This window comes from Gekko japonicus, unplaced genomic scaffold, assembly GCF_001447785.1.
Source record: "Gekko japonicus isolate JY-2015 unplaced genomic scaffold, Gekko_japonicus_V1.1 scaffold3252, whole genome shotgun sequence".
Classification (NCBI taxonomy): domain Eukaryota; kingdom Metazoa; phylum Chordata; class Lepidosauria; order Squamata; family Gekkonidae; genus Gekko; species Gekko japonicus.
In genome coordinates this window covers 46688-74247 of record NW_015170992.1, presented here as the reverse complement: position 1 = coordinate 74247, position 27560 = coordinate 46688, and the positions used below count along the sequence as shown (strand labels likewise).

Below are 27560 nucleotides of genomic sequence, written 5' to 3'. Positions count from 1 at the left end.
GGCCAATAACGTGGCCCGATTTGGTGTTGTTGTTTTTTAACCGGAAGTCCGGCCCGCGTGGGAGCCCAACCTCCTCCGATTTCCGCAGGTGCCGCTGGAAGAGAAGGACCCGATCTAGGCGCGAAGGTGACACCGCCGTGGCGAAGGGATCGGCCGGAGAGGGAGTTCGCCTCAAGCGTCGCATTACCCGCCCCCCTCCGCCAGAGGTCCAAAGCCAGGGGAAATCAGGCACACATCAGTCAGGGCTCTTCTCGCCGCAGGGACTCCCCTGCCTCTTAGGCGGCACACCCCTCATGTGGCCAGTCCTCCCAAGAGCTGACAGAGCGCTTCTGACAGGGGCTACTGTCAGCTCTTGGGGGATTGGCTGCATTAGGGGTGGGTCGCCTAAGAGGCAGGGGAGTCCCTGCTGCGAGAAGAGCCCTGAGGGTCCCAACGACTCCTCCAGAAACCATCGCCACGGGGTGCGGACAGGCACAAGACGTCGCTGTCATGTGAGGAATTCGGAATTCTGGGTCCAGTGGAGACAGAAAGGGTTTGTTTGCTTTTGAGGGGTGGTATTTTTACAGGTCGGCCTGTGGACCTGCGCTTCAGGCAATAGGAACTATCGAGTGCAGAGAATCTTGTTCCAGATAGAGAGAAGAGAGAGGACAGAAAGGCTCTGCCTGGAGGTGAGGAGGAGTGGGTGGCTGGAAAGCGTGGGATTTAAAACTTGCTAGGAAGCAAAGGAGCTGCGGTGGCTCAAGTGGTTAAGACGCTGAACTGCAGGCTGTGGAAGGTCGGTAGTTCAGCAGTTCGAGACCTGGGTTGCCGCATGACGGAGTGAGCTCCCGTCTCTAGTTCCAGCTCCTGCCAACCTAGCAGTTCGAAAGCGAGAAATTGCAAGTAGATAAATAGGGACCACTTCGGTGGGAAGGGAACAGCGTTCCGTGCGCCTTGGTGTTTAGTCATGCCGGCCACATGACCACGGAAACGTCTTCGGACAGCGCTGGCTCTTCGGCTTGGAAACGGAGATGAGCACCACAACCCTTGAGTCGGACTCGACTGGCTTTCGAGCAAGGGAAACCTTTACCTTTAGGAAGCACCTTGATCTGTGTGAAGTTGCATAGATCCCGTCAGTCAGAATAGAGAACAGATCGACCAGTGGTCTGACTCATCTGTATATATAAACTAGCCTGATAACCTGTGCTTTGCTACAATTTTTAACTTCCATAAATCCAGTTATAATACTGATGATATAAAGTTTGAAATGTAACATTTGTTGTAGGAATTCTAATGGAGAAGATTGTAGTGTAAAAAAATGAAGTGACACAAACGTACTTTTTTTTCTCTTTACTGAAGGACCTCTCTGTAGACTGCTGGGGTGGGCTCCCTCATGGCTTTAAGCGCCCTGCAACCGCTGCTGCATCTGTCAGGTGTAGGAGGGGTGAGCATGTTTGAAGCCATAGGGAGGCTGGGACAGCAGCTTTGCTTCACCTCACAGGCAGTTGGCCACTCCTGATTTTCTCAACTGTCATTAGCTCTCTGTAGTCCCCTGTAACTGTTTTTTTTTTACCTGAGAACACTGAACTTTGCAGCTGACCAATCAGAGTGTGGGGGGTGCAATGAGGCAGCAACCTGGCAGCCGCATAGGAATCAATGGGGGGAGCATATTTTACCTCTTTTGACCCCCTTAGGGGTTGAATTTCTAAAAATCCCTTTTAGCGAGCATCTACGTCACAGTAGGAGCACTCTTCCCAAATTTGGTGTTTCTAGGTCCAGCAGTCTGGCCTGGGTATTGATTTTACAGTGAGGGGACTTTCTTTTATAAATATAGATGGACACAGGATGGAAGGGGATTTAATTTGGCAATGTATCTTATGATTTTATGAACATTCTGTATTTCTGTATATATCTGTAATCTGTTTATTTTAATAAAAATTTTAAAACAAAAAAGATACATTGTAAATTTCACAGCAAACATGTTTGATAGTTGAATGTATGTTTTTTGACAGCCACAATCATTTGTGAATCAAATGTTCCATCTATTTACCTGTCCATTGACCACCTGAAATGGGTGTCAAACAGCTTTGAACCTGTGCAGTATCTGTGGATGTATTTTATTTACTTATGGTGGCAGCGCTTAATTTTTTTACTTTGCAGGGACTTTTGCATCAGTACAGTAGGTGAGAATGATTCCTCCTAGGGTCATGGACGGTTACATCAGGTCATTATACAATGTTAGGGAAAAACTAGGCCTCTCATAAAGCTGTGCAAAAATCTGTACACAAAATCATGTTGATAACATGGACTCGCATGAATACCAAATTATAAAACATAAAAAACAAACTTATAGTTGCTGGCTTACTGATTGATTTGCTCACTTAATGAAAAATGTCATTGGTTTCTGAGTGATGTGCAATGACAATAGGTCTGTGAAGGAGTGAGAAGTGGGGAAGTAGGATGTCCATTGGGCTCTGTGAGAACCACCTGTGAGGTGAAGCAAAGCTGCTGGCGAAGCCTCTCTGATGGCTTCCAACACACTCCCCCACCTCCTACACCTAACAGATGGTTGTCTGTCAGGTGCAGCCCCACTACCACAGTGGCTTCTAATACTCCTCCCCCCTCCCTCATCCTACACTGGACAGTCCACCACTCCCTCACACCAACTCCCCCTCATACCTCTCACCTCTTCCAGTTTGGTGTAGTGCTTAAGCGCGGACTCTAATCTGGGAGAACCGGGTTTGATTCCCCCACTCCTCCACTTGCACCTGGCTGGATGACCTTGGGAAAGCCGTAGTCCTGATAAGAGCTGTTCTTGAAAAAGAGCAGTCTCTGTGAAGAGCTCTCTCAGCCCCACCTACCTCACAGGGTGTCTGTTGTGGGGAGGGGAAGGGAAAGGAGTTTGTAAGCCGCTCTGAGACACCTTTGGGTAGTGAAGGGCGGGGTATAAATCCAATCTCTTCTTCTTCCTGCCCCCAAGAAAGCTCCTGGCAAACATCAAGCCAGATGCACCAACTCTACAAGTAGGAGGCAACTTAGGAATGTGGCAAAGACATTTGCACATAGTACTCCTGTGGGGCACTGAGCTGTGCAGGCCAAGTACCAGCAAGATCACCCAGAGGTGCTCAGAACAACACAGTCTCCATATGAGCAAAACAATCCAGGAACACAAGTAGAGAGGCCATCACTTTCGTGGAAGGTGGCAGGAGTTGACTTAACAGATGACTGCTTCTTAAATAGGCAGTTCTATGTGGCCTGCTCCAGAGTGAGCTCACCAAGCAGCCTGATGATCCTAGCCCCTGAGGGCAGAACCACCCAAAAAAGTACATATGTCTCACTTCATTTTTTACACTACAATCGTCTCCACTAGAATTCCTACAACAAATGTCACATTTCAAACTTTACATCATCAGTATTAGAACTGGATTTACGGAACTTAAATACCATAGCCAAGCACGGGTATCAAGCTAGTTCAGTATAAATCAGCTTTTTATGTTCATCAGTGCTGTATGAAAAAAGTGGAACAGATTCAGGCGAGCTTCTTTTTGAATGGAGGAATTTTGCTTGCCTGTCCTAAAGTTTTAGAAAACTTTATGAGGATTCCAGTCCTCGAGGGCAGAGCAGCAACCAGTATCTGGACTGTGCTGGATTCTGGAAAATCTAAATTACATCTACTGTTCCACCAAGTTATTTTCATAACTACTCAGTGAGGAAAGTTAGTCTTCAGCCACTGCCAGAAGACTGTGACAGAAGGAGGGACAGATGAATATCCCCAGGGAAGTAGTTGCACAGTGTTGGTGCTGCGACTGAGAAGGCCACCTGTCTTACATGAGAAGGTAGGGGTACCCAAAGCAAGACCTCAGAAGATAACTATAGTGGTTGGGTAGGTTGGTATGGGAGTAGAGTAGCTGGTCTCAAACTGTATACACTACAGCTTTAAAGGTCAGCACCAGCTTCTCGAATTGGACATGGAAACAAATCAGGAGGCAGTGTAGGTGGACCAAAACTGGAATCATATAGTCCTCCAACCGACTCTGGTCAATATCCTGCCTTCAGCACTTTGTTGCAGTTGGTTTCTAAACACTTTTCAAGAGCAACCCTGTGCAGAGCGTATTGCTGTAATGTTAAATGTGTTAACATTTAATATATGCACAGTTAAATCTGCTTGGTAAGGATTGCCTTTTTGTTTTGTTTTGTTAGGATATAGTTAGGATATAGTCAGATTTAAAAGAAATGGGAGTGATGAAATTTGCCAGTGTTTTGCAAGTACAGTGGAGTATCTTTGAAGGGTTTTATTGCTGATTATGGTACAGATTTATCAGACAGAGTTAACAGTGTCATGTGGTAGGTATTTTAAGTTTAGCTTTTGTACTGTCCTTGCTCTAAGCAAACTGGAGAAAGTTCAGTTTTCGTCTGACAAACAGAATGGTGAGGGTACCAGCTGCACTTTGCAATTCTTCACATTACCATAGAGGGGGAGCTTGCCCTGGGAGCAGGAGTAAGTGGCTTTAGTGCCACGGTTAAGCTTTTGTTTCCATAGTTACTTGTACTTTTATTCTCACTTCCCACTGGGGAATGCTATTTCAGCGTCCTATTTTAAGTGAAGTGACTGGGGGAGACTAAAAAGAAAGATTGGTTAATTTACCTCCTATGGATTTAAGTAGGCATATAACCAAGACATTAGTCACCCATGTTCCTTCAAATCTGTTTGCTTTCTTATGCAGGCTTTGTTAAGATATTTAGAAGAAATGCCACTGAGAACTGTTCTTTAACACTGGAGTTCCTCCTTCTCGCCATCTACCACAATGCCTATTTCTGACTTTCTTTTGGCACTCAAAGACAATCCATACTTTGGGGCCGGCTTCGGCCTGGTGGGTGTGGGTACAGCACTGGCTCTGGCCCGCAAGGGGGCCCAGTTTGGCATGGTGGCTTTCAGACGGCATTGCATGATCACTCTGGAGGTACCAAGCAAGGACAAAAGCTACTACTGGCTGCTGAGCTGGATCTCTCATCATGCCAAGCACACCCAGCATCTGAGCGTGGAGACCTCTTACTTGCAGCATGAAAGTGGCCGTGTCAGCACCAAGTTTGAATTTATCCCCAGTCCAGGGAACCATTTCATTTGGTAAGAGAAGTGTCTTTTTGAAGGGCAGGAGGATCGCATGGCTTACAAGGAAGGGGTGGAGTCTTTTTGTGATTGTCCACATGTGCTTACACTAGCACCAAGAATGTCTGCATACGCGACCAGCACAGCGTGGAGAACAGTCACCGTAATGGCTGCATTGATCTATTAAACAAGTATAAAGCCAACAGTCGTGATAGTCTGACCCACAATCAAACAGTCATAAGACTTATAAAGAATGCTGTTTATGTATTGCAATCTAAAGCACTACAACATGAAACACAACTCAATAGAAAATCCTTGAACCAAGGTACATAATCAACGTCGTCTCCGGATTACATAACAGTGTTTCAAAAAAAATGGATCTTCCTCAGGAGATATTCTGTAGTGTACAAAAATACAATTTTTAGAATATGTGCTACACCAGTAACAAGAGACAATACAATAATCTTAGTGCTTACTTACATAGTGGTGCCAAAGCTCTCAGTTTCATAAATGTTAGACAAGTCTTAAGAATCTGTAACATAGTAATATTACCTTTATGAACACATATGAGATATTTCAAATTACAACTAATCAACCTAGTAGTAACTTACATTAAATTCAGATAGGACTGTTGGTTCTATATTTGTTTAACTGATTGGGTCATGTGTGTCCAGATTTTTTTGCATTGATCTATCCCTCATTACTAAGGTGCAGTAAGTGAAATAATTAGAAGAACAGCATCCTCGTAAAATATAATCCTTTGGAAGGGTGGCAATATACAGTTGTGATCATTCAAGGCCTTTCTGTATGTTGCATTTGCAGCAGCTACGATGTACATATGTAGGAAAAACTGCTCAAATGCTTATTTTATGTATGCAGGATGATTTATCTGTCTATTGTATGGATTAAATCTGAAGAGATGGAACAACAAGGAATTTTTTATATTGCACCTTTGGTTTTGTCTGTTTTAGGCTCTCAAGGTTATTTATAAGGCCACTCAAAGTAATAAAATGTAATATGCATGATAATTTAACAGAAAATACAATTAAAGAGAAGCAATTAAGGTTAGCAGCAGCAAAATCACCTCTTTTGTGATAAACCCTGGGAAAGCAATACCGTTTTTCTGTGAAACCACAGAATTCGCATTGGATGTGTGGAGAGGGAGAGGGAGTTCCTCAGATGGGGTACCACGGCTGGGAAGGCCCTATCACCAGTTACAACCCACTTTACCTTGGAAGGGGGGAGCACCCAGAGCTGGCGGGTTCATTTGAGAACATACTTGAGAGTCCATTTGTTGCATGCAGTGGGAGTGAGTTCTAGCTGGACATAACATCTTCTCATCCTGGGTTCTGTCTTCTTCTAAAGTAAGATGGGGGAATCCATTGTGCGGAGGAAGTTTAGATGACATTCATGTCTGTCTTCTAACTTTATCAGTTCTGTAACATTAACTGATGTGATTTTGAGATTCTTATTCCAAGCCCACAAACTTGTATGAATTTCCTGGGGATCTTTGGTCCTCACAGAGAGAGTGGGAAACTTGGAAAATAACTCAGATGCATGTTGATGTCTTTAAGTATTTTCTGTTTTATTGAGATACTGGCCCTTTTAACATTACCATTCTAAACTGGATGTTATTCGTTGTTGGCCCAGTTTTGAGTAAAGCAATACAGGGATAGGGATTTCGTACAGCGAATTTCCTTCCATTAATGAGTTGTTTCTGAAGAGCTATGGTCATTTCAAACAGTGCCATTTCCCCCCCCCCACGCGATCTTCCTCAAACTTAAAAAAAAATGTTCTAAGGTGAGCACCATAGCACTAAAACGCTACAGCAGTACCATTGAGATGCACTGACTGCATTGAGTCAATGCATCTCAGGGGTGGTGCTATAGCGCTCACCTTAGAACATTTTTTTAAAAGTCCAAGGAAGATTGCACAATGAAAAAGGGAGGGGGGAAAGCGGCATTGTAGGAAACACTATGGACATTTTAAACAGCACACCACAGCAATTCAGAAGCGCAGTGAAGGGGTTGAAAATGGAAAAAAGCAGTTTCCCTCAAAAGCAGCTCAACCACACTTTGCTAACCCGACACAAGCAGGCTTGTATGAACAGGTAAATAAATCACATTAGTGGATTACTAAAAGGGTCACACAGTTTGAAAAGGGTCACACAGAATAAGTAAGCTTCATTGGGATTAGAAAGGTGTGACTCTGTTTCGGATTATTATTGTTTTACAACATAATTATGGTTAATACCATGCTAATCCTGCATTAATTAATAAAGTTAAACAATTTCCAGAAACAAAACAACAAGCAAATGAGCTGGCTAATTCTCACCTGCTTGGAGCAGTCAGGCTGGAAGGTTTCTAGTGACAATCTTCGATCCTTTCAACAGAAGGAGGGGAAGGGACGTAAAAGAGAACAGAACTGAAAGATAGAAATACAGAAAATAGCATGCGTAGAAGAAATATCTTCTTTCCTAGAGTGTGACCCAACTTTTGTATACTTGAGGCATACCCCCCAACATCATCATGTCTATTTGATGTTCAGTCATGAGGAGTGTGAACCCTTCTTATTGGGGTTGATTGATGAAATCTTCCAGACCACTATAGATTTTGACCTAGCTGGTTATATCCCAGTTATTGGCTGACCCCCAGTATTCTGCCAACACTTCACCACATTGCTAACCCACCTCTGCAATATCATGATCATGCCTCAGAAACTTAAATTTGGTCAGTCACACTCCCATTGACTGGAAGCCACTGCATGCCCTAATGCAAGAAGGCCCCTAGTCTCATTTGGGAAACTGTTCCCCTTGGGTGCTGGCAAATTCGCTCTCCTTATATTACACTCATCTGGTTCCAGATAACTGGCATCTCTCTGGATGTCAATATCCCAGACTTGTTTAGAATTCAAACTGTTTTAAACCAATTAGGGACTTTTCACAAGTAAACAAAAATACATCTTTTGGGTCACCGTGACCCACATGAAGGAGAGCAGCGGCTGTGATGTCACAGAGAAGGCGAAGAAGAAGAGTTGGTTTTTATACTCCACTTCCCTCTACCCTCAGGAGTCTCAAAATGGCTTACAATTGCCTTCTTTCCCTCTCCCCACAATAGTCACCTTGTAAGGTAGGTGGGGCCAAGGTCACCCAGCAGGCCGCATGTGGAGGAAGAGTGGGGAATCAAACCTGGTTCTCCAGATTAGACTTTGCTGCTTCTAACCGCGCTGGTGAAAGAGCAATCACTTTTATAGGTAACTAAAAAGCTGTTTGTGTGCTTTGAAAGGTAACTTACAGTGATTCTGAATGGGCACTGACTGACTGGGAAGCCATTGTTCCTTGACTGTCCTGTAGCTTCTTCTGTATGTCCATTCAGACATTAAATACTAATACTTTTGGAAGTGGGATAATGAACTGTGGCCTGGGGCATTGGTCTGGCCCAGTTTAGCTGCAACTATTCTTGATCCGTGGGCCTGCGGTGGCTCAAGTGGTTAAGACACTGAACTGCAGACTGGAAAGTTGGTAGTTCAGCAGTTCGAGACCCGAGTGCCACATGATGGAGGGAGCTCCCGTCTCTGGTTTCAGCTCCTGCCAACCTAGCAGTTTGAAAGCAAGAAATTGCAAGTAGATAAATAGGTACCGCTTCAAAGGGAAGGTAACAGCGTTCCGTGCGCCTTGCCGTTTGGTCATGCCAGCCACATGACCATGGAAATGTCTTTGGACAGCACTAACTCTTCGGCTTGGAAACGGAGATGAGCACCGCAACCCTACCTAGAGTCGGATTCGACTAGCTTTCGAGCAAGGGAAACCTTTACCTTTACCTTATTCTTGATCCAGACTGTTGTTTTCATCAGAGTTTTTCAAGTTCGTATTATTCAGGAGGTAGGGGGAGATGTAAAAAACCCATTCTTGCATCTGTACCATTACCTGTCCTCCTTTTTGTCTGTCCTGAGCATGGATACCTAAACAAGGGCAGTCCTTACTTAGTTTGCGGCAGTTCTATGTATTGACAGGGAAGGGGGTTATAAAAGAGGTATAAACTTTGCAGACTTGCAAGTTGCACCTGAGACTGCCCAGTTGTCTCCCCTCTCATTTTGCTTACCTTCTCTGTGTGTTTTCAGGTATCAAAGGAAGTGGATCCGCATTGAACGGAATCGGGAGAAACAAATGATTGACTTGCACACAGGCACCCCATGGGAGTCCGTCACCTTTACAGCAGTAGGCAGCAACCAAGAGATTTTCTTCAACATCCTCCAGGAAGGTACAACAGAACCTTGTGGTTGTGGGTGAAGCTCAAAGCAAGAGTGGAAATGCAGCCACCAGGGATTTTTGTCTAAGTGGACCGATTCCCTTCACTGCCCTTACCCCAGTCCCTTGTTGTTGTTGTTTGAGAAGTTCGTGATTCCCATTGACTTGAGTTTAAGCCCTACAACTTCTGTAGTTCTTGAAGGAGAAGAAATATGTTCAGACACTCTGCCCTGGGTTAAAAACACTCTAGGTTTGTTGATGCATTTGTGCAGGTATGTGGATGCAGCAGCTAAGAAGGGATCAGTCCAGAGATTAATTGCACTGGCTAAGCATGTTTTTTGGACAGAAGTGATGGCCATCAAGTTGTATGATTTGTCAACTCAGTTTGCCTAATTACTGGTCAGCTGAGGTTTCACAGCCGTTTCTTCATCTTCTTTTGTGAGCGCAGCTTACCTACAAGCAAACAACTAATAAGAAGGATGTTTCCTAAACAGTGCTTTTTGCTAACAGGCACCCTATCCTTCCTGACAGGCAAGACTTCTGAGTTTAGGTCAGACTCAGAAAAGCCATGTCAGGAGATTACAGATCTATAAACCCAGATCCACATTCTTACTTTCACCAGTTCTTCATTCATATTCAAACAACAGAGTTCCAACCATAAGACATCCATTAAAGGATCATTCATATCTTAAAGAGTTTGAAGTAACCATGCCTTGTGTCCTGCAAGGATTTCCGACAAGAATGTTACAGTCTACCGTAGCAACTCCTACTTATGTGCTGAAGTTGATTGAGTGTTGCAATCTGAACTTTAGTGAGTTGTCTGGATCAGTGGGGATAATCTTTTAAAATGTCCTATTTGCATTAAAGTCCACTGTGACCATTGCTCTGACTGCTCTACTTCCAATCAAAACGTTCTTTACCAGCCTTATCAGATTTCCATCCTCACTTTTTTATGAACTTTCTTTGCCACTAAGAGTCGGGTCAGAATGGGAGAACAGGATATAATTAACCAGTGTGGCATTTCCCTCCTACCCTCTGCCTCTGTGTACCCACTTTTCACAAGTCTTATGAGCCCCTTGCTCTCATTTTATAGCCAAAGAGTTGGCCCTGAGGCAGCAAGAAGGAAAGACGGTCATGTACACTGCCATGGGTGCTGAATGGAGGCCGTTTGGTTTCCCACGGCGCCGGCGCCCACTGACTTCCGTGGTGCTCGATGAAGGTGTTTCGGAGAGGATTGTGCAGGATGTGAAAGAGTTCATCGGGAACCCCAAGTGGTACATTGAACGAGGCAAGTGTATTCATTAGGGGTTGCTTGTCACCTCCCTTCATGTTTGGTGTAGTGGTTAAGTGAGTGGACTCTAATCTGGGAGAACCGGGTTTGATTCCCCACTCCTCCACTTGCACTTGCTGATGTGACCTTGGGTGAGCCACAAGCTCTGGCACAGCTGTTCCTGAAAGAGCAGTTTGTGTCAGAGTTCTCTCAGCCCCACCCACCTCACAGGGTGTCTGTTGTGGGGAGGGGAAGGGAAAGGAGTTTGTAAGCCGCTCTGAGACTCCAAGTGAAGGGTGGGGTATAAATCCAATCTCTTCCTCTTCTTCTTCTTCTTGGTGTTTTCCATTGTGGGCTAAATTAGCATAATTGATGTCATATATAGGGCCATTAACCTGCTGTAGTTGCATACAAATTCCAGTGTTCAGTCCCTGTGCAGTTCCTGTCAAGGGCATCCTTGCATCTGTGTAAGTACTTAGTAGCTCCCACATGCCAGCTCTCAACCCTCAGTGGGCTTACCATAGTTCTGTTGATGCTCTTCAGTCTTTACCTATCATCTCTGGCAGTCCCAATTTTGCCATCTGTATGGAGCTCCTGGAGTTCCAATCCATTGCTTCCTCTCAGGTACTACTATGCTGACCTGTTTCAGTCCTTATAATTCTGACTTCCATTGATTTCCAAGGGAGAGACTCTCAGTCTTTGCACTGTGCAAATTGTTGGTAAATATTAACATTCAAGGAGCTGCGGTGGCTCAAGTGGTTAAGACGCTGAACTGCAGACAAAATAAAAATATTTTTTAAAAAAAGACGCTGAACTGCAGGCTGTGGAAGGTCAGTAGTTCAGCAGTTCGAGACCCGAGTGTGCCGTCTCTAGTTCCAGCTCCTGCCAACCTAGCAGTTCGAAAGCAAGAAATTGCAAGTAGATAAATAGGGACCACTTCGGTGGGAAGGGAACAGCGTTCCGTGCGCCTTGGTGTTTAGTCATGCCGGCCACATGACCACGGAAACGTCTTCGGACAGCGCTGCCTCTTCGGCTTTGAAACGGAGATGAGCACTGCAACCCTAGAGTCGGATTCGACTGGCTTTCGAGCAAGGGAACCCTTTACCTTTACCTATTAAGATTCATCCTGTTTTATCACAATGTTATGTTCTTGACGAACATTAACAGCTGTCCTTCCTAGTGGCCCTGTTAGAAGTTAATGGTTTATTCATTCTTTACCTCATGCAACCCCTTAACTTTCTCTCCTGAGTTAATACAATAGTGATTTACGTGCTCTCATCCTAAAAGAGATTTTGAATCTCAGAGGTCTAGAGAATTATTAGAGACATTCACTGGACTTCATTTTTCCTGGTGTTGGAAAGGGCCGTCAAGGCACCCCCAACTTCAGGGGAGCCCATTGGATTTTAGAGGCAAGAGGCGAACAAAGGTGGTTTGCCATTGCCTGCCTCTATGTAGCAACCCTGGACTTAAGAACGTAAGAGAAACCATTTTGGATCAGGCCAATGGCCATCTAGTCCAACACTCTGTGTCACACAGTGGCCAAAAGTCAGGTGACATCAGGAGGTCCACCAGTGGGGCCAGAACTTCAGAAGACCTCCCACTTTTGCCCCCCAAGCACCAAGAATACAGAGCATCACTTGCCCCAGAATAGTGTTCCATCTATTTATTTTATCCTTCAATTTATATACCGCTCGAACCCCGAAGGGTCTCTGAGCGGTTTACACACAATTTGGTTCCTAACTAGGGCCACAATCATAGAGGGGGGTGACTTCCTACCAGCACCCGGGAGCAGGGCTTGTTGTCTGGCTCCTTCCGGTGGCCTTGGATGTCCGTGTTCCACCTCCAGTGTCCTGGGACGGATCTCTTCCGGTTCAGTGGCTTCCTCTGGCTGGCTCATCCGGTGCACGGTCCCACGACCGCCGCAGCTCCAACCATTGTCCCTTCGGCTCCGTCGCGCTGCGCCGACACGCCACCGCGCCTCCGTGACTCCGCCTCTGCCGGATTCTGCCACTCAACGCTGCGCTCACAGGGCACTCCTCAGCCACTCCATCACTCCATTCCGCTCCGCCGTCGCCACTCCGTTGCCGTCACCGCCGATGCCTCCGCTGCACACCCCACCAGAGGAGGGTGCCCCCTGCCCCCTGCCACCTAGGAGTCCCGTTGTCAGAGCAACGCATAGCGTCACATCCTGGCGACGGTAGTGCAACGCGTATCGCTATCCCCCGCTGCGGGGATCCTGTGAAGACGTGCAGATCCCCTGCCGCAGCTTGGCAGCCCTAGGCCTGCTACCTCACAGACTTCCTTGGTAGTCCCCCATCCAAGTACTAACCAGGGCCAACCATGCTTAGCTTCCAAGATGGGATGAAATTGGTTTAGTGTAGGCTATTCAGGTCAGGGTGTTTTTCCTATGCGGTGTAATTGGTTTGAACAGAACTTAACGTTGTGTCCTGAGACATTTTCCTTCTCTAAACCCTTTATTTGACTTTTTTTTGGTAACATCCAGCCTTAAGAATAGTTTGGAGAACTCAAAAGTTTGCACACTGTTATGGGTCATTTGTTTGGTCCTTAATAAAAAGGTATTATGTGGATTGTGTTCTTGGTTTTGAGATACTACTTTTGAACTGGCATGGTTGGGAAAAAATTCTTTATATTCATTTGGACCTTATTTCTTCCATGGCACTTGAAACTGGCCATTAGCAATGACCAGGCTCAGAGGACCGTTGGTCAGAGCCACTAAAGGAATTCTTTGCCAACTAGAATATAGTAGTCGTAGCTCAAGTGTGGTAGGGACATGCTGAGTTTAGTGTATGCTGGTGTCTTCTTACTTGTTTTCTTCTGTAGGTATTCCTTATCGGAGAGGATACCTGCTATATGGGCCCCCAGGTTGTGGGAAGAGTAGCTTCATGTGAGTATCACTTCCTCAGCTTTCATTCCAAAAGCCTGCTCTGTATTCCAATTTACAGAAGCACACAAGAGCAGAGTACTGGTACATAACTCGAAGGAGTATAGCCTATTGCAGGAAATACCTTATGTTTTGGAATATTTAAAACAGTACAGATTTTCCACTTGGGACCTAAAAGATAAAAGCTGGGTGATTCAATACGCACACTCTGGCTGCACTTTAGGCAATTGTACTTATTTCCTCCCAAACCCCTTTTCTTGTCATATAGAGCCATATAGAAACAGAGAGCTGGAAGTGGACCTAAAGACCATCCGTTCCTGGCCTTTGCCCTGAGGCAAAATTGGTTATGTCGAAGTATCCTAGCGGATTAGCCTGTATAATCAAGATGGCCTTGCATCAGAGGTATACAGTAGAAACAAGTATGTGGTACCACGCCAAAGAACATGTAGCACAGAGTTCATTCACACTGAAAAGGCCCAAGCAGTACAGTTGTGATACGTATTACAGGAAAAGATGTATGCAGTGTCCATCTGACCCTAAATACAATGATCTGGAAGCAGTGCTAAATACAATGATCTGGATTTACGCATAAACTAAATAAGCTACAGCTTAGGGCCTCCCAATCTGCTGGAGCCTTATTTGTCATTTAAAAATCCTTTAATTATGTAATTATTTCCGTGATTTTGTAAACACATCCTTTATTAGTTTTTTAAAATAAAAATTAAAAGACAATATATTTTCAAATATTAAAAAGGCGTATATATTTTAAATTTTTCTGAGACCAGCTGTTGTAATTTAAAACAGTAGGGGGCCTCTGGGTTTTGTATAGCTTAAGGCCTCAGCAAGTCTAAATCTGGCCCTGTCTGGAAGCTTTGAGCCACAATCAGTTTGTTAGAATTTCAAATATCATAGGACTCTTTATTGCTTAGGCTGTGAGTCTGCTTTCTAATGCTACCTCATCTACTAATTATTGAGGGCCAAAGCTGATGGGACGACAGCTGTTAAAAATCAGACCCCCTCATCCCTTTTTCTGTGCAACTGGTATAGTTTGATGCTTAATATGCGGGCACTGCTGTAATTCCCTCTAGTTTGGTCCTGAAACAGCCATTATATATGGATCCCATGATCCATCAGCAGAAGGCGCTGGCCATCACTGATGTCCCCAGCTCTCCTCTCACACCCAGGAGCCATTGCTGACCCCAGAAAAATTTCTGTTGGGTCACAGAACTCACATGGAGTAATAATTATATAGGTTGGGAGGCTGGAGAGGGGCACAAAATTTTTCCCTTGCCTTATTCCATCAGCAGCATGGAACGAGGAGGGAGCAATTCTTGTGTGAGTGGTGCTCTGCTGATAGACACTGTAGCCCCTGGACCTGCATGGCTGTTATTCCTGTGACCCCAGAAACAAACCTTTCCAAGGTGGGAAATGAAGAAGAAGAAGAGATTGGATTTATACCCCGCCCTTCACTACCCAAAGGAGTCTCAGAGCGGCTGACAAACTCCTTTCCTTTCCCCTCCCCACAACAGACACCCTGTGAGGTAGGTGGGGCTGAGAGAACTCTAACAGAAACTGCTCTTTTTCAAGAACAGCTCTTATCAGAACTAAGGCTTGCCCAAGGTCATCCAGCCAGGTGCAAGTGGAGGAGTGGGGAATCAAACCCGGTTCTCCCAGATTAGAGTCCACACACTTAACCACTACACCAAACTGGCTCTACACCAAACTGGAAATGACTTTGGGAGAGGAGCCAGGAAACTCAGGGGTCCTTGCCTGGACCTCGCAGACTCCTTGCGCTGGATTCAAGCCACTGTTTCTACAGTATAATTTTTTCCTACAGTTCTCTTTCTTTGTCCTGTGGTCAGTTTTCATACTTCTTCTCTTCCTTCCCCTGCTCTTTGCTTTGTAGCTGGTTTTTTGTCATCTCCTTCATTACAGCTGCACTCAAATGACAGAATAATTTCTTAAGGGTCAAAATAGTGAGGCAGTAGGAGATGAGTGGCAATGCGATTCTCGTGCCTCCCTTCCTGGCCAGTGCTAGTAGTTCTTATCACTTAGGACAGGAAGCGTTCTCCTTAGCCGGATTCTCTTTACGCAGGTTTCTGTTTGACACTGTTATTCTCCATCACAGCACAGCCTTGGCTGGGGAACTGCAGTACAGCATCTGTCTTCTCAGCTTGAGTGACCGCAGCCTTTCAGATGACCGCCTTAACCACCTGTTGAGTGTGGCACCTCAGCAGAGCTTAATTCTCCTGGAAGACGTGGATGCTGCCTTCATCAGCCGAGACCTGGCTGCTGAAAGTGAGTGATGGGCAAATTGGATCCTTTCTGCGCTGCTGTGCCAGGTGCTCTTCTTCGATGCTGTAACTTAATGAAGCCTGGCCTACCCAGCATCTTATGGAGACTTCCGTATGAAATGCTGCTGTGGCGCAACTGTCTCTGTGCTGGCCACAACCTCTCACATGGAAGGGGGGTGATGAGGATGGGCTTGAAGAGGAGCTTCAAGGGGGTGCCAGATCTTGCCAGTGCCTGTGCTCTCTTCTGCAGTATTACCTGTGTCCAGCCTCACGCTGAGATGGTGCAGTGGTGGCCATGATGCTGGAATACCCTCAGGTTACAATGCCAGCCCACAACACATTCCAAATCACAACTGCCCATAATTCAGCAGATATCTGGAGTCTGGGACAAGCTCCTTGCGTCGTCCAGTGGAGGAGATCCCCAGCAAGAATCCAGGCAGCACCATGTTCTGCCATGTACAATGGGGTAGGGGGGTGGGGGTGTCTCCATTTTACTGCTTCTGCCTCCAAGGAGAATGCTGCTCTGTTATATAACACAATTGACACATGTTCCTTTGAAAGTATTCTGTCTGGGCTATTACCTGCAGGTCATTGTGCATCAGGCATGGAGCTTAAAGCCGCCGTTAAAGCCTGAAGCAGATCTCAGCAGTTTTTCACCTGAAAGGCTATTAAACCCAGACAGAGCTCAGGCAGGCCTGGTATATTTATATATTTCTAAATAGTAATAGTATTATCTGTTTCATTTATTTAAAATATTTACGCCCTGCCTTGCCTCAACAAACTCGAGGCAGCTAACAAAATAGCAGAAGCTGGAGGAGACAGCCACCACAAGCGCCCAACAAGTTTACACTGGTAAAGAATAAAAACATATAGTTAAAGGCCAGTACAGTGTTAATGCAGCTAAAATAGTTTCCCCTCCACCAGGTCTTGCACACCTTCCTGAACACAGCAAGTGAAGGCACCGGCTGCACTCTAGTAGGCCATTCCAGAGGAATGGACCCACTGCAGAGAGTGCCCATGACTGAACGACTGCCAAATCCTGCTCCCTTCTCATTTGGTGGCCAAAGTATTTGAGCTTCAGCTTCAGTATCTGGCCTTCTAGGGAAGCCACCCTGAACCTTCGGGGTAGGGTGGGATATAATATAAATATAAATAAATATAAATAAATAAATGGTGCAGATATTATGAGGATAAAGCAGACTGAAGATTGCAACTGTACCTTTGCTGTTAATTCTTCACTTCTCCACCTCTAAGCTTTCTTTGTTGTGCTATGTTTCTATTTAGACCCCAATACATACCAAGGCATGGGACGCTTGACCTTTAGTGGCCTTCTCAACGCACTGGATGGTGTAGCTTCCTCCGAAGCCAGGATAGTATTCATGACCACCAACCATGTGGACAGGTCAGAACTGTTGCCTGTATTTTGTTGTTGTTCAGTCACACAGTCGAGTCCGACTCTTCACGACCCCATGGACCACATCCCGCCAGGCCCTCCTGTCTTCTGTCGTGCTCCAGAGTTTGCTTAATTTTATGTTTGTTGCATCGATAACACTGTCTAACCATCTCATCCTTTGCCGTCCCCTTCTTCCTTTTCCTTCAGTCTTTCCCAGCATCAGGGTCTTCTCCAGTGAGTGCTCCCTTCTCATTTGGTGGCCAAAATATTTGAGCTTCAGCTTCAGTATCTGGCCTTCTACGGAACAGTCAGGGTTGATTTCTTTTAGGATTGACTGATTCGATCTCCTTGCAGTCCAAGGGACTCTCAAGAGTCTTCTCCTGCACCATAATTCGAAAGCATATATTCTTCATTGCTTGGCCTTCCTTATGGTCCAACACTCATAGCCATACATTACTACTGGGAATACCATTGCTTTGACCATACGGACTTTTGTTGGCAGGGTGATGTCTCTACTTTTTATTGTATTGTCTAGGTTTGCTATTGCTTTCCTCCCAAGGAGCAGACGTCTTTTAATTTCATGGCTGCAGTCACCATTGGCAGTGATCTTGGATCCCAGGAACGTGAAGTCTGTCATCTCTCCTCTTTGACCCTTAGCAAGAGGCTCTTTAGGTCCTCTTCACTTTCTGCCATTAGAGTGGTATCATCTGCATATCTGAGGTTGTTGATCTTTTGCCTGTATTACTGGTCACAAAATCCTACTAACCCCAGAAATTTTGTTTTTAAATTACTGGAGAGACCTCATAGCTACTCTCTTAACTGCGGCCAAATTAGCAATAGCTCATGTTTGGAAGTCTTCTTCAAGTACCACCCTTTCAATTTGGCACTGCAAAATCTGGGAACAATTTATAATGGAAACAATCACTGCCCAGGTTTGTTACTCTGACAAAATCTCCTTATACAAGGACTTTAAAAGGAAGTGGTTCCCTGCATTTAACTATCTTGCTCAGAACAAAATTGTTCCTAGGGCTTTAAAACCCCTCAATCTGTTGCTGTTATGATCCGTTAATGTTTTTGCTTTAGGCTTGACCTTGGTGGCCCCAAAGATCTTACTTTCCATTGGTTCACTTCTGATCTTAGTTAATATAATTTGACTTTTTTAGTTTTTAACTCACAAAGTGTATGTTTCCAGATTCTTTGTAGTTGTAATATTGGATTGTCTCACTTGGCATTGAATTTTTTTTAAAAAAAGAAAAGAACTGTTGACTGGGAAACAGGGTAGGGAATCAGGCAACCTATTGTTTGAATAAGACAATCTTATGGTTCTGCTAAGGTGGCTACCATTGTACCTGGGCAAGCATACGTCACTGTAAATAATAGAGATTCTTTAGCATCTTAGCAGATAAATCAGAAGCACAATAAGAGCAGGAAGAAGAAAAAGAGGCAGTGCAAAAACATTCCTGCCACTCCCAAAGAGTCCTTTGTAACTCTTTCACCATCCACCAGTCAAAATATCGTGCCATGGATAGTGTCAGTCAACACACAATGACAATATTAACACCATAATTAAATCCATTCCACAACCAGTCCTCCATATACACACTGGGCTGGATCCAGCAGTAGTTTTGCAATAATGGAAGGAAGGCACTTGCATCAGCAGACTAAAACATTATTGTATCCTTCAACCCAGTGACGACCACAAAATGCTTCTCCTAGGGAAAAGGGGACACTCAGTGATAGCATGAAGGGCAAAGTGGCGGTTTGCAATGGGAGGGGAGAATCCATGTAATCACCTCCTCTTCCACTGGTGCCAAATTACTACAGTGTGTAACCCATAACGTACAATCCAGCTACCAAGAAAATCCCCCTGCTCAGCTAATACTGTAGCTCTGTGTTAGGAGAAGTCATGCACTACAAGGTTCCCCTATGTGTTGCTGTAACAGCAGGCTCTCTAGAGACAACTGTATGAGTTGCCTGGTAGCTCATGGAGAAAGAACACTGCAAGGGGAAACAGAAGAGCAGCTTGAGTGCAACTCCAGAACTAGAAGATGTGGCAAAGCCCACCTTTTGGGGTCCAAATAGCATTAATTTTAAATAGAAGGAGGGAAGAGTCATCAGGAACTTTGTAGTCATAAAAGCTAGCAATTTAATTCCCTTTCATGGTAGCTGTTTGAAAAGATGACAGATTCTGCCATATGCAGCGTGTACAAACTCACACATTAAATACATACAGATGTTCCTCCTCTAAAGTTTAGAGGGAAGATCTAGGAGAAAAATCAGTCCTCTGCTTAGAATGGTTCTCAGTTTGCCATCTGAGATTTCCTGGAGCAATCTCTTTATGTCTTCTTCTCATTCCTTGCAGGCTGGATTCAGCTTTGGTTCGTCCTGGCCGAGTAGACCTGAAGCAATACGTGGGATACTGTTCACAGTGGCAGCTTGGACGCATGTTCCAGAGGTTCTACCCAGACCAACCACAAGTTATGGCCAAGCAGTTTGCTGAAGGAGCCCTGGTGGTCTGTGGACAGATCAGTGCTGCACAAGTGCAAGGCCATTTCATGCAATACAAGGCAGATCCAGAGGGAGCCATTCAAAACATGCATGCTGTTGTATCCTGACCATGGGCAAGCACTGAGAAAACTATGCAGGCAACATTCCTGAGGGGAAGAGTTGTCACAGAGCCAGTTCACACAAAACATACCAGGCATGAGTGTAATGGTGTTTATTTGCTGACCTCAATGAGGTCTTCTTTTTGTCAGGGAAAATAAAAGAGTAAGCCAAACACTTTTCCCATCCATCTTCCCAAAATGGGAATATGTGACAGTGTGAATGCTAGCAGGCTTCTCCCCAACTAGGTACTGTAACATGGACCCATCAGTGGAGGTACATATTTATACAAGATCAGACCGTTTTGGGCACATCGCCTGTTACGTCATGCAGCCACAAAATCTGAAACTAGTGGGGAAAATGCATGTAATTTAACCGTGAGCTCTTTCTCTCATTATGGACTCTCAATTATTCTATAGCTTGAGTAGTGACTCTGATCTGTCAACTGAGGGGGCCCACACAGCCTCCTATGATTTTGGGGGAACCAAGTTTATTTTAAACTATAAACCTTCCCCTCAGATACCAAGTGTTCTAAAAGTAGCGAGTGTGTGGGCTTTGAATTCGCTCCATCGAGGTAAGTTTTATGGTGCACAGGTAGAATATGGAGGTCACTGAGGCAGGAATTATATATGAACAATGAAGATTTTTTAAAATTTACAAGTAGATTTCCAGGTCTCCAGATAGACAAAAGAGAAACCCGGCTGAGGCATGAAACCTGGCTGAGGCATGTCAATTTAGAGAGTAGTTTCAATGTTCTTTAATACTTCCAAGCATAAAGAGGCTTTTACCAATTAGCTACTAGTTTGGATCCAACAGACACACATAGGATTCCTTTCATGCCAGCCAGGCCCGTAGCCACAGGGGGCATTCGAGGGTGATACCCCCTGCCCATCCCTCCCAGTCCCCCCCCCCAAGCCTGTATGAGCTGCCACCTCTCTGTTTGCAGCCTGGCAGGGCTCTGCTGGCATCCGACTCTCCAAAGCAGAGCAGGGGGGGGAGGCTGGCTGCGCAGGTGCAGTGAGGCGCTGGGGTGGGGCATTCTGTGATGGCTGCGCAGGTGCAGAGAGGCGCCCGGCCGTTCTCTGCATCTTGTCCCCTTTCCTGTCCCTTTCCGGTCTGATCTAATCTATTGCAGCAGGAGCCAGTAAAACAGTACAATTCTGATAGAAGAAGGATTAAAACAGTAATAACATAGCAATAGTATAAAAGCATTAACAATTGAAAATTAATAAAACTAGTAAAATAAAATAATATTAATAAGAGACTCATACAATTTTTTCAGCTAAAACGAGTAACCGATTCCACCGTATTAGCCATGCATGGGCGTGTATGTTCACGCATTGGGACTCGAGTGAATTTTCCTTGCAGTACAGCGGAAGGGAGTGCCTCAAAATGGGCTCTGGAAAAGGCCCATCTATAGGGCTCATAGGTAATGTTAACTAAATAAGGGGCAGCAGTAAAATTAGGCCAAGATTTTATATTTCTGAAGTTCTTGGGTAGTGAAGCTTCTTCATTTTGTAATTCAGTGTCACGAAGCCTCTGTGCGACAGCTGTTTTTGCGGGGTATAGGCGTCTATAGAAGAGATCGCCTGGGAATAGGCCAATCTGATTTAACTTATTAAGAATTTGTGTGGACCAGGCAGGGTAAGGGTCCGAGGCTAAAAGGTAAGGTATTAAACCCTTCGGGTTGTAATGAATTTTTATCCAGAGTGTTATAGCCTGCTCCCAGACCTTTGCTTCAACTCAGGGGTCTTTTTGTAGAAAAAGAGCTGCCGGAGCTCATTAGCATAACTCATTAGCATATGCCACACCCCCTGACATCACCGGAAGTGTGTCATAAGGCCACACTCCCTGACATCACCGGAACCTCTTGATGACTGTTTTTTGTTTCTTGTCCTGGGCCCTTTCGGTCTGTTGGTTATGGTCCAGCTCCCCCTCTTCCTGTCACATGACTCTTATATCAGAGTCATGTGACAGGAAGAGGGGGATGCTCCTTGTGAGCGACACAGTATACATCCCCCATACCTAATTTCACCCCATTCTTGGATACTATGATTCAGGAATCTGCCTCCTTTGCAGATTATTAATTAGGACTGGAGGAAGAGGCAAAACTGTAACTCAGCAGCAGAGCATCTGCTTTGCGTACTGAAGGGCCCAGGTTCTGTTCCTGGCATCTCAGTTACAACCAGGTAGCAGGTGAGGTGAAAGACCACTACCCTAGATAGCTACTACCAAAGAAGAGAGTCCTGACCTCAACTGACCAAAAGGTCTGATAGTATAAGACTTCCTGTGTTCCAGAAGCACATTTCCTCACATCCTAATAAATCCCCCTGCATTCCATTTCAGAATGGTCAGAGCAGATAAAATGTATAGCATCCGAATCTGGCAAGGAATTGTATAGTATTTCTATGTATATGTGGAATTGTATAACAATGCACTTTCACACATGCTAAATAATGCAGTTTCAATCAACTTGAGCAACCATTTGCAAGTGGATTTTGCCATTTCACACAGTAAAATCCAGTTGCAAAGTGCATTGAAAGTGGATAGAAAGCGTGTTACTTAGTGTGTGTGAAAGCATCCATAGTCTGATCTCATCAGATTTCAGACGCTAAGCAGGGTGGGTACTTGAATGGGAGACCACCAAGGAAGACTTTGCAGAGGAAGGCAATGGCTAACCACTTCTGCTTAATTACTTGCCTTGAAAAGCCTATGGGCTAACCTTAAATCCGCTGCAATTTAATGGCACTTTACACACACACAATCTGGCAGGAGATGGTGGGATCTGACTGTACTTAAGGGAGGGATGCTTGTTTCCATGCCACGGATTCCTTCAGGATACTGCAAGGGATTTAAGGAGGTCAATTTCACATCTCTCTTGGCTCACAAAGGGCAATGGGCCTTCTTTGTGGCCACTTGGCCATATATGGGGTATGGGCCACTGTGTCTGTCTTAATCTTACCAGAGATGCCTTACTGGATCCATCTAGTTTTGCATCCTGTTTTAAAGACTGGCTAACCACGGACCGAATGCTCCTTCTTCTGCATTGTACTATTTTTGTTTGGGGCTACATAAGTCATTTCCTGTTTATTTATCCCTGTTTACCAGTCCCTGACAGACAGAACACAGAGGCTAAGGCCTGCCCGGACGATGCCTCCTAGCCCTGGCATTCAGAGGTTTACAAACTCTGCGATTCTTCTGCATTGGTGAGAGGGTATTTAGTATGCACAGACTCTCACTTTGTCAGCAGGTGGCCCCGTTTCTCTGTCCTGCATTGGAAGGCAAGTTCACTATCAGAGTTAAAAATAGCCCCAACAATAACTCCCAAGCCAAAAGCCCATTTAATCCATTAGTCCGTCTCCTAAGTGGGCCAGCAGGATAGCCTTCCAGGCGGCAGGCCGCGGCCATTCCCACCTTCAGACAGGCACAGGAGACAGGACACACTTCTTGCGGCCACTGAGGTTTCCTTCGCCTAGCCCGAGAAGGAATTCCCACCAGGATTGTGACTGCATGTTTGCAGTACGCCAAACCTGACCCATCTGAACGCCTCACGCCACCTCGGAGAGACGGGCACCCGCCCACCCCCACGCTGTCCACTCAGGGGGAAGTTCAACCAAATCACAGCCCTTTTTCACTCCGCCCCACAAGGCCGGGCCGCGCTCCCCGCGGCCTGAAAACGGAAGACACCGGGAGGCCCACCGCTCTCAGAGCCCAGCCGCGCTCCCTTACCAGCGGGAAGAGCAGGCCCCAGAGGGCGGCCCGCAGTGCCCCGGCAGCCCCCATGCTCCCTCCTCGGCGCCTCTACCCGGGAAATGGCTCTTCCCTCTAACGCCCACCAGCCTCTCTCGTCCTGATTGCACCACTCATTAGCATATTAGGCCGCATTCCCATGTTACTAGAAGTGTGGTCATCCAGCCACACCCACATTTTGCTTCTTATTCTGTTTACCTTGTTTGTTGTCAAAACCCAGGACTTTTTTATAGTAGGAACTCCTTTGCATGTTAGGCCACACACCCCTAATGTAGCCAATCCTAATGCGTTTCTACTGCTGGGTGTGGCTTGTTATGCTAATGAGTTCCTGCTGGGCGTGGCCAACTTGGGAGCCAGCTGGAACTCCGTTCCTGTGCGTTCCTGCCCAAAAATAGCCCTGGTTTCTGGTGTGAGGAGGGGGCTTTTAGTTAATTTATTTTTATTTTATTGTTTTATTTTTTGTGACATTGAAAGTGACATAGGCACGTTCCCCCCCGCGCCGCAAATTTTCTGGCTATGGGGCCTGCAGCCAGCCCTTTCCCAAGAGTCAGACAAGGTCTGTCCATTGCCAGAGACAGGCCTAACAATTGGGCACTCTGTTCTCTGTTAGAAGTAGAGCCAAACCACTCTGCCACACTACCAAGCAGAGCTACCCTTCTCTTTGTTTGCTCCTTTCCTGAGGCAGAATTGAACTTCCACCTCTGCTGTGTTCCCCTCCAATGTTCCCTCTAAGCTGTGGAGTCTTGTGAGCAAAAATTCTCCTTGGTGAGCTACCGGCCTTAAAGTTGTGAGTGAGCAATTCGGCTACCGCATAAATTAGTTTTCTCTGGAGCTGTCCTTCCTGAGCTGAGACAAAAAATGTGTGAGCCGGAGGCTAAAAAACTGTGAGCTAGCTCACACCAGCTCAGCTTAGAGGGAACACTGTTCCCCTCCAACATTCCACACACACACCCTTCTCAAACGTGATTGGATGCTGGAGCAGCACTCCCATGAGCTCAGGTGAGTGGCTTTTTCCCCGTTCAGGGGCAGGACAGCCTTCTGTCCACCACAGTGACAAATTCCACACTGAAGCCTAAGTGGAATTCAGGCTGTTGGGGTCAGAGGGTAATTTCAGATGATTTCCCCCTTCCCACTGGAAATCCTGCAAAATAGACCCATGCTTTGCCTTCTGTGCTTACTTTATAGGGATTCCCTGACTGTCACAAATTTCAGGAAGACCATTGGATTGCAGCAGGAGGGGGAAGGCAAAAAGTACCTACTCCACTCAAAATTTTTGTCAGATTCAAGTGCTTGAGGGAGGAGAAGGGAGATCAGCAAAACCTGTGATATGTTGTTAGCCAAATTGCCTTAATTTATTAATGTGGGGAATTTGAATATTAAATGGCAATGGCTTTATAATTAAGGGAACAATAACCTATGTATACTTGGAGCTGCGGTGGCTCAAGTGGTTAAGACGCTGAACTGCAGGCTGTGGAAGGTCGGTAGTCCAGCAGTTCGAGACCCGAGTGTGCCGCATGACGGAGTGAGCTCCCGTCTCTAGTTCCAGCTCCTGCCAACCTAGCAGTTCGAAAGCAAGAAATTGCAAGTAAACAAATAGGTACCACTTCAGTGGGAAGGTAACAGCATTCCGTGCGCCTTGGTGTTTAGTCATGCCGGCCACATGACCACGGAAATGTCTTCGGACAGCGCTGGCTCTTCGGCTTTGAAACGGAGATGAGCACCGCAACCCTAGAGTCGGATTCGACTGGCTTTCGAACAAGGGAACATTTACCTTAACCTATGTATACCGGAGTCCAGCTTATCCAGATCCCCAGAAACAGACGTAGATGCTAGATCTTAACTGTGATTTCTTTTACTAAATAGTTCTCATACACATACAATATAAAATAAAACAATCACTCAAAACGATGCAGAACTAGGAGGCTAGATAGAAAGGTACAGCGACAGTTGCATTAGCAGGAAGGTATTGATGGGGGTGATATTTTACCTGTCGAACAAGGGAACATTTACCTTAACCTATGTCCAGCTTATCCAGATCCCCAGACGTAGATGCTAGATCATAACTGTGATTTCTTTTACTAAATAATTCTCACACACATACAATATAAAATAAAACAATCACTCAAACGATGCAGAACTAGGAGGCTAGATAGAAAGGTACAGCGACAGTTGCATTAGCAGGAAGGTATTGATGGGGGTGATATTTTACCTGTCTGACGCGATGAGGCGATCCTGCAGCGAAAATATGGAAAGTACTAGGGAAGGGGTTGTGGGTTGACCAGCAACATACGTGGGAGACTCCAAACAGTGCTAGAAATGGAGCCAGCAAGGTAGGGTGGGGTCAAGTAGGTAGGAAGTGAGAGAGAGAGTGCAATGGGGAGAGGCTCTCTTTATAAACCGTAAAATGACTGGGAGGGGGGATGCTTTACCAGTCACGTAGTCCCCAGGAAATCTAGAAAAATCCTGTTACTAATGGTCAGGAGATGACCAGGAGAATAGGATTAATGGTTGGGCAATTGCAATGATATCCAACTAATGGTGACACCTTTAGAAAGATGAAAGAAAGAAAAGAGTAATAATGTCCCAGCTCCTTGGATGGCTGTTAGTCGTGGCCCAACAATCGGCAGCTGTGTTATCAGAATAGGCAGAGGGTGGACCTGCCAGCTGCCTAATCCTCTCATGGCATAAATCCTTTTGTTTCACAATGGAGAGTACATGCAGCATCTGGGAAAGGGGGGGGGGGAGAAGCGCCTGTGTGATGGAGAAGGAGTTTTTCTATGGAGTCTTTGCAGGAACTTTCAGGTTTCCTTCGCAGAGCACGGCTCCATAATGAACTGCTGCTGGTTTCTGTGTGCTTCTGGTGTCAGGGAGGTTGGTTTGCCTCCTGCAGGGGTGAGAGGCATCTGGTATTCCATGGGTCCATTGTCTGGCTTGGCACACTGCTTCAGGGCGAGGCTTCCCTCGGCTGGGCACGTGTCTACAGTCCAGACGATTGGCACCATCTTTGAGTCCAATGCCCTGGCACACTTATTGTACAGTCCAGCGTACATTTGTAGTCCATAGCCGTATGTATATTTATTTATTTATTTATTTATTCAAGTATTTCTACCCCGCCCTACCCCGCGAACGGGCTCAGGGCGGCTTACAGAGGCATAAGCCATACATAAAATACAATAAAAATCAGTAAAATCGCGATCACAAGCAATAACTTACTATTAATAATAATAAAATGCTATAAATTCCAAGATGGTCTGCAGTTGGTTCCTACAGGGAATACTCCCTGTCAACAGTAGTTGTAATAATATTGTTCTGCAATATTAGTCCAAGTTAATCAGCTGGTCTTGCTGCCGTATAGTTCATGTAGTGCACCTCGTCGCCGGGCTATCAAGGGCGCTCCAACTTGATGGTATTTCCACCGTTGGTGGTGGTGGGAGCGGCGGCCCCTACATAAAGGCCTGGTGGAAGAGCTCCGTCTTGCAGGCCCTGCGGAATTGCATAAGATCCCGCAGGGCCCTGATCTCCTCCGGGAGCTCGTTCCACCAGGTAGGGGCCGCCACTGAGAAGGACCTAGCCCTCGTCGCAGCATATCGTACCTCTCTGGGACCCGGAACCACTGAACGGCTCTGGGTCCCTGACCGAAGTGCTCCTGGGGGTGTATACGGGGAAAGGCAGTCCCTCAGGTAGGTCGGACCCAGGCCATATAGGGCTTTAAAGGTGAATACCAGCACTTTGAAGCGGATTCGGTATGCTATTGGCAGCCAGTGCAGCGCCTTAAACCCAGGCTTGATGTGCTCCCATCTAGGGAGGCCCATCAGCAGCCTAGCTGCCGCATTCTGCACCAGCTGCAGCCTCCGGATCAGCGACAAAGGCAGGCCCATGTAGAGAGCGTTACAGTAGTCTAGCCTTGAGGTGACCATCGCATGGATCACTGTAGCCAGGTCTTTGGTCGAGGAAAGGAGCCAACTGCCGAGCCTGCCTCAGATGGTAAAATGCAGACCTGGCAGTGGCTGCTGCC

General features: G+C 45.9%; 1 protein-coding gene across 5 annotated transcripts; it reads left to right on the top strand.

Moving 5' to 3' along the window:
* Positions 1–431: 431 nt before the first annotated feature.
* LOC107116965 (mitochondrial chaperone BCS1) lies at positions 432–20171 on the top strand. Of its 5 annotated transcripts, none has more exons than XM_015418995.1 (8): positions 432–491; positions 4704–5104; positions 9206–9345; positions 10426–10620; positions 13444–13507; positions 15633–15802; positions 17083–17200; positions 19554–20171. In XM_015418995.1, the coding sequence occupies exons 2-8, from the start codon at positions 4785–4787 to the stop codon at positions 19804–19806; spliced, it is 1260 nt and encodes a 419-aa protein (XP_015274481.1). In that variant the 5' UTR covers positions 432–491; positions 4704–4784; the 3' UTR covers positions 19807–20171. The 5 variants fall into 5 exon arrangements, with proteins under 5 accessions (XP_015274481.1, XP_015274482.1, XP_015274480.1 ...); XM_015418996.1 differs by having other exon boundaries at positions 435–532; XM_015418994.1 differs by having other exon boundaries at positions 435–668.
* The last annotated feature ends 7389 nt before the right edge of the window (positions 20172–27560 follow it).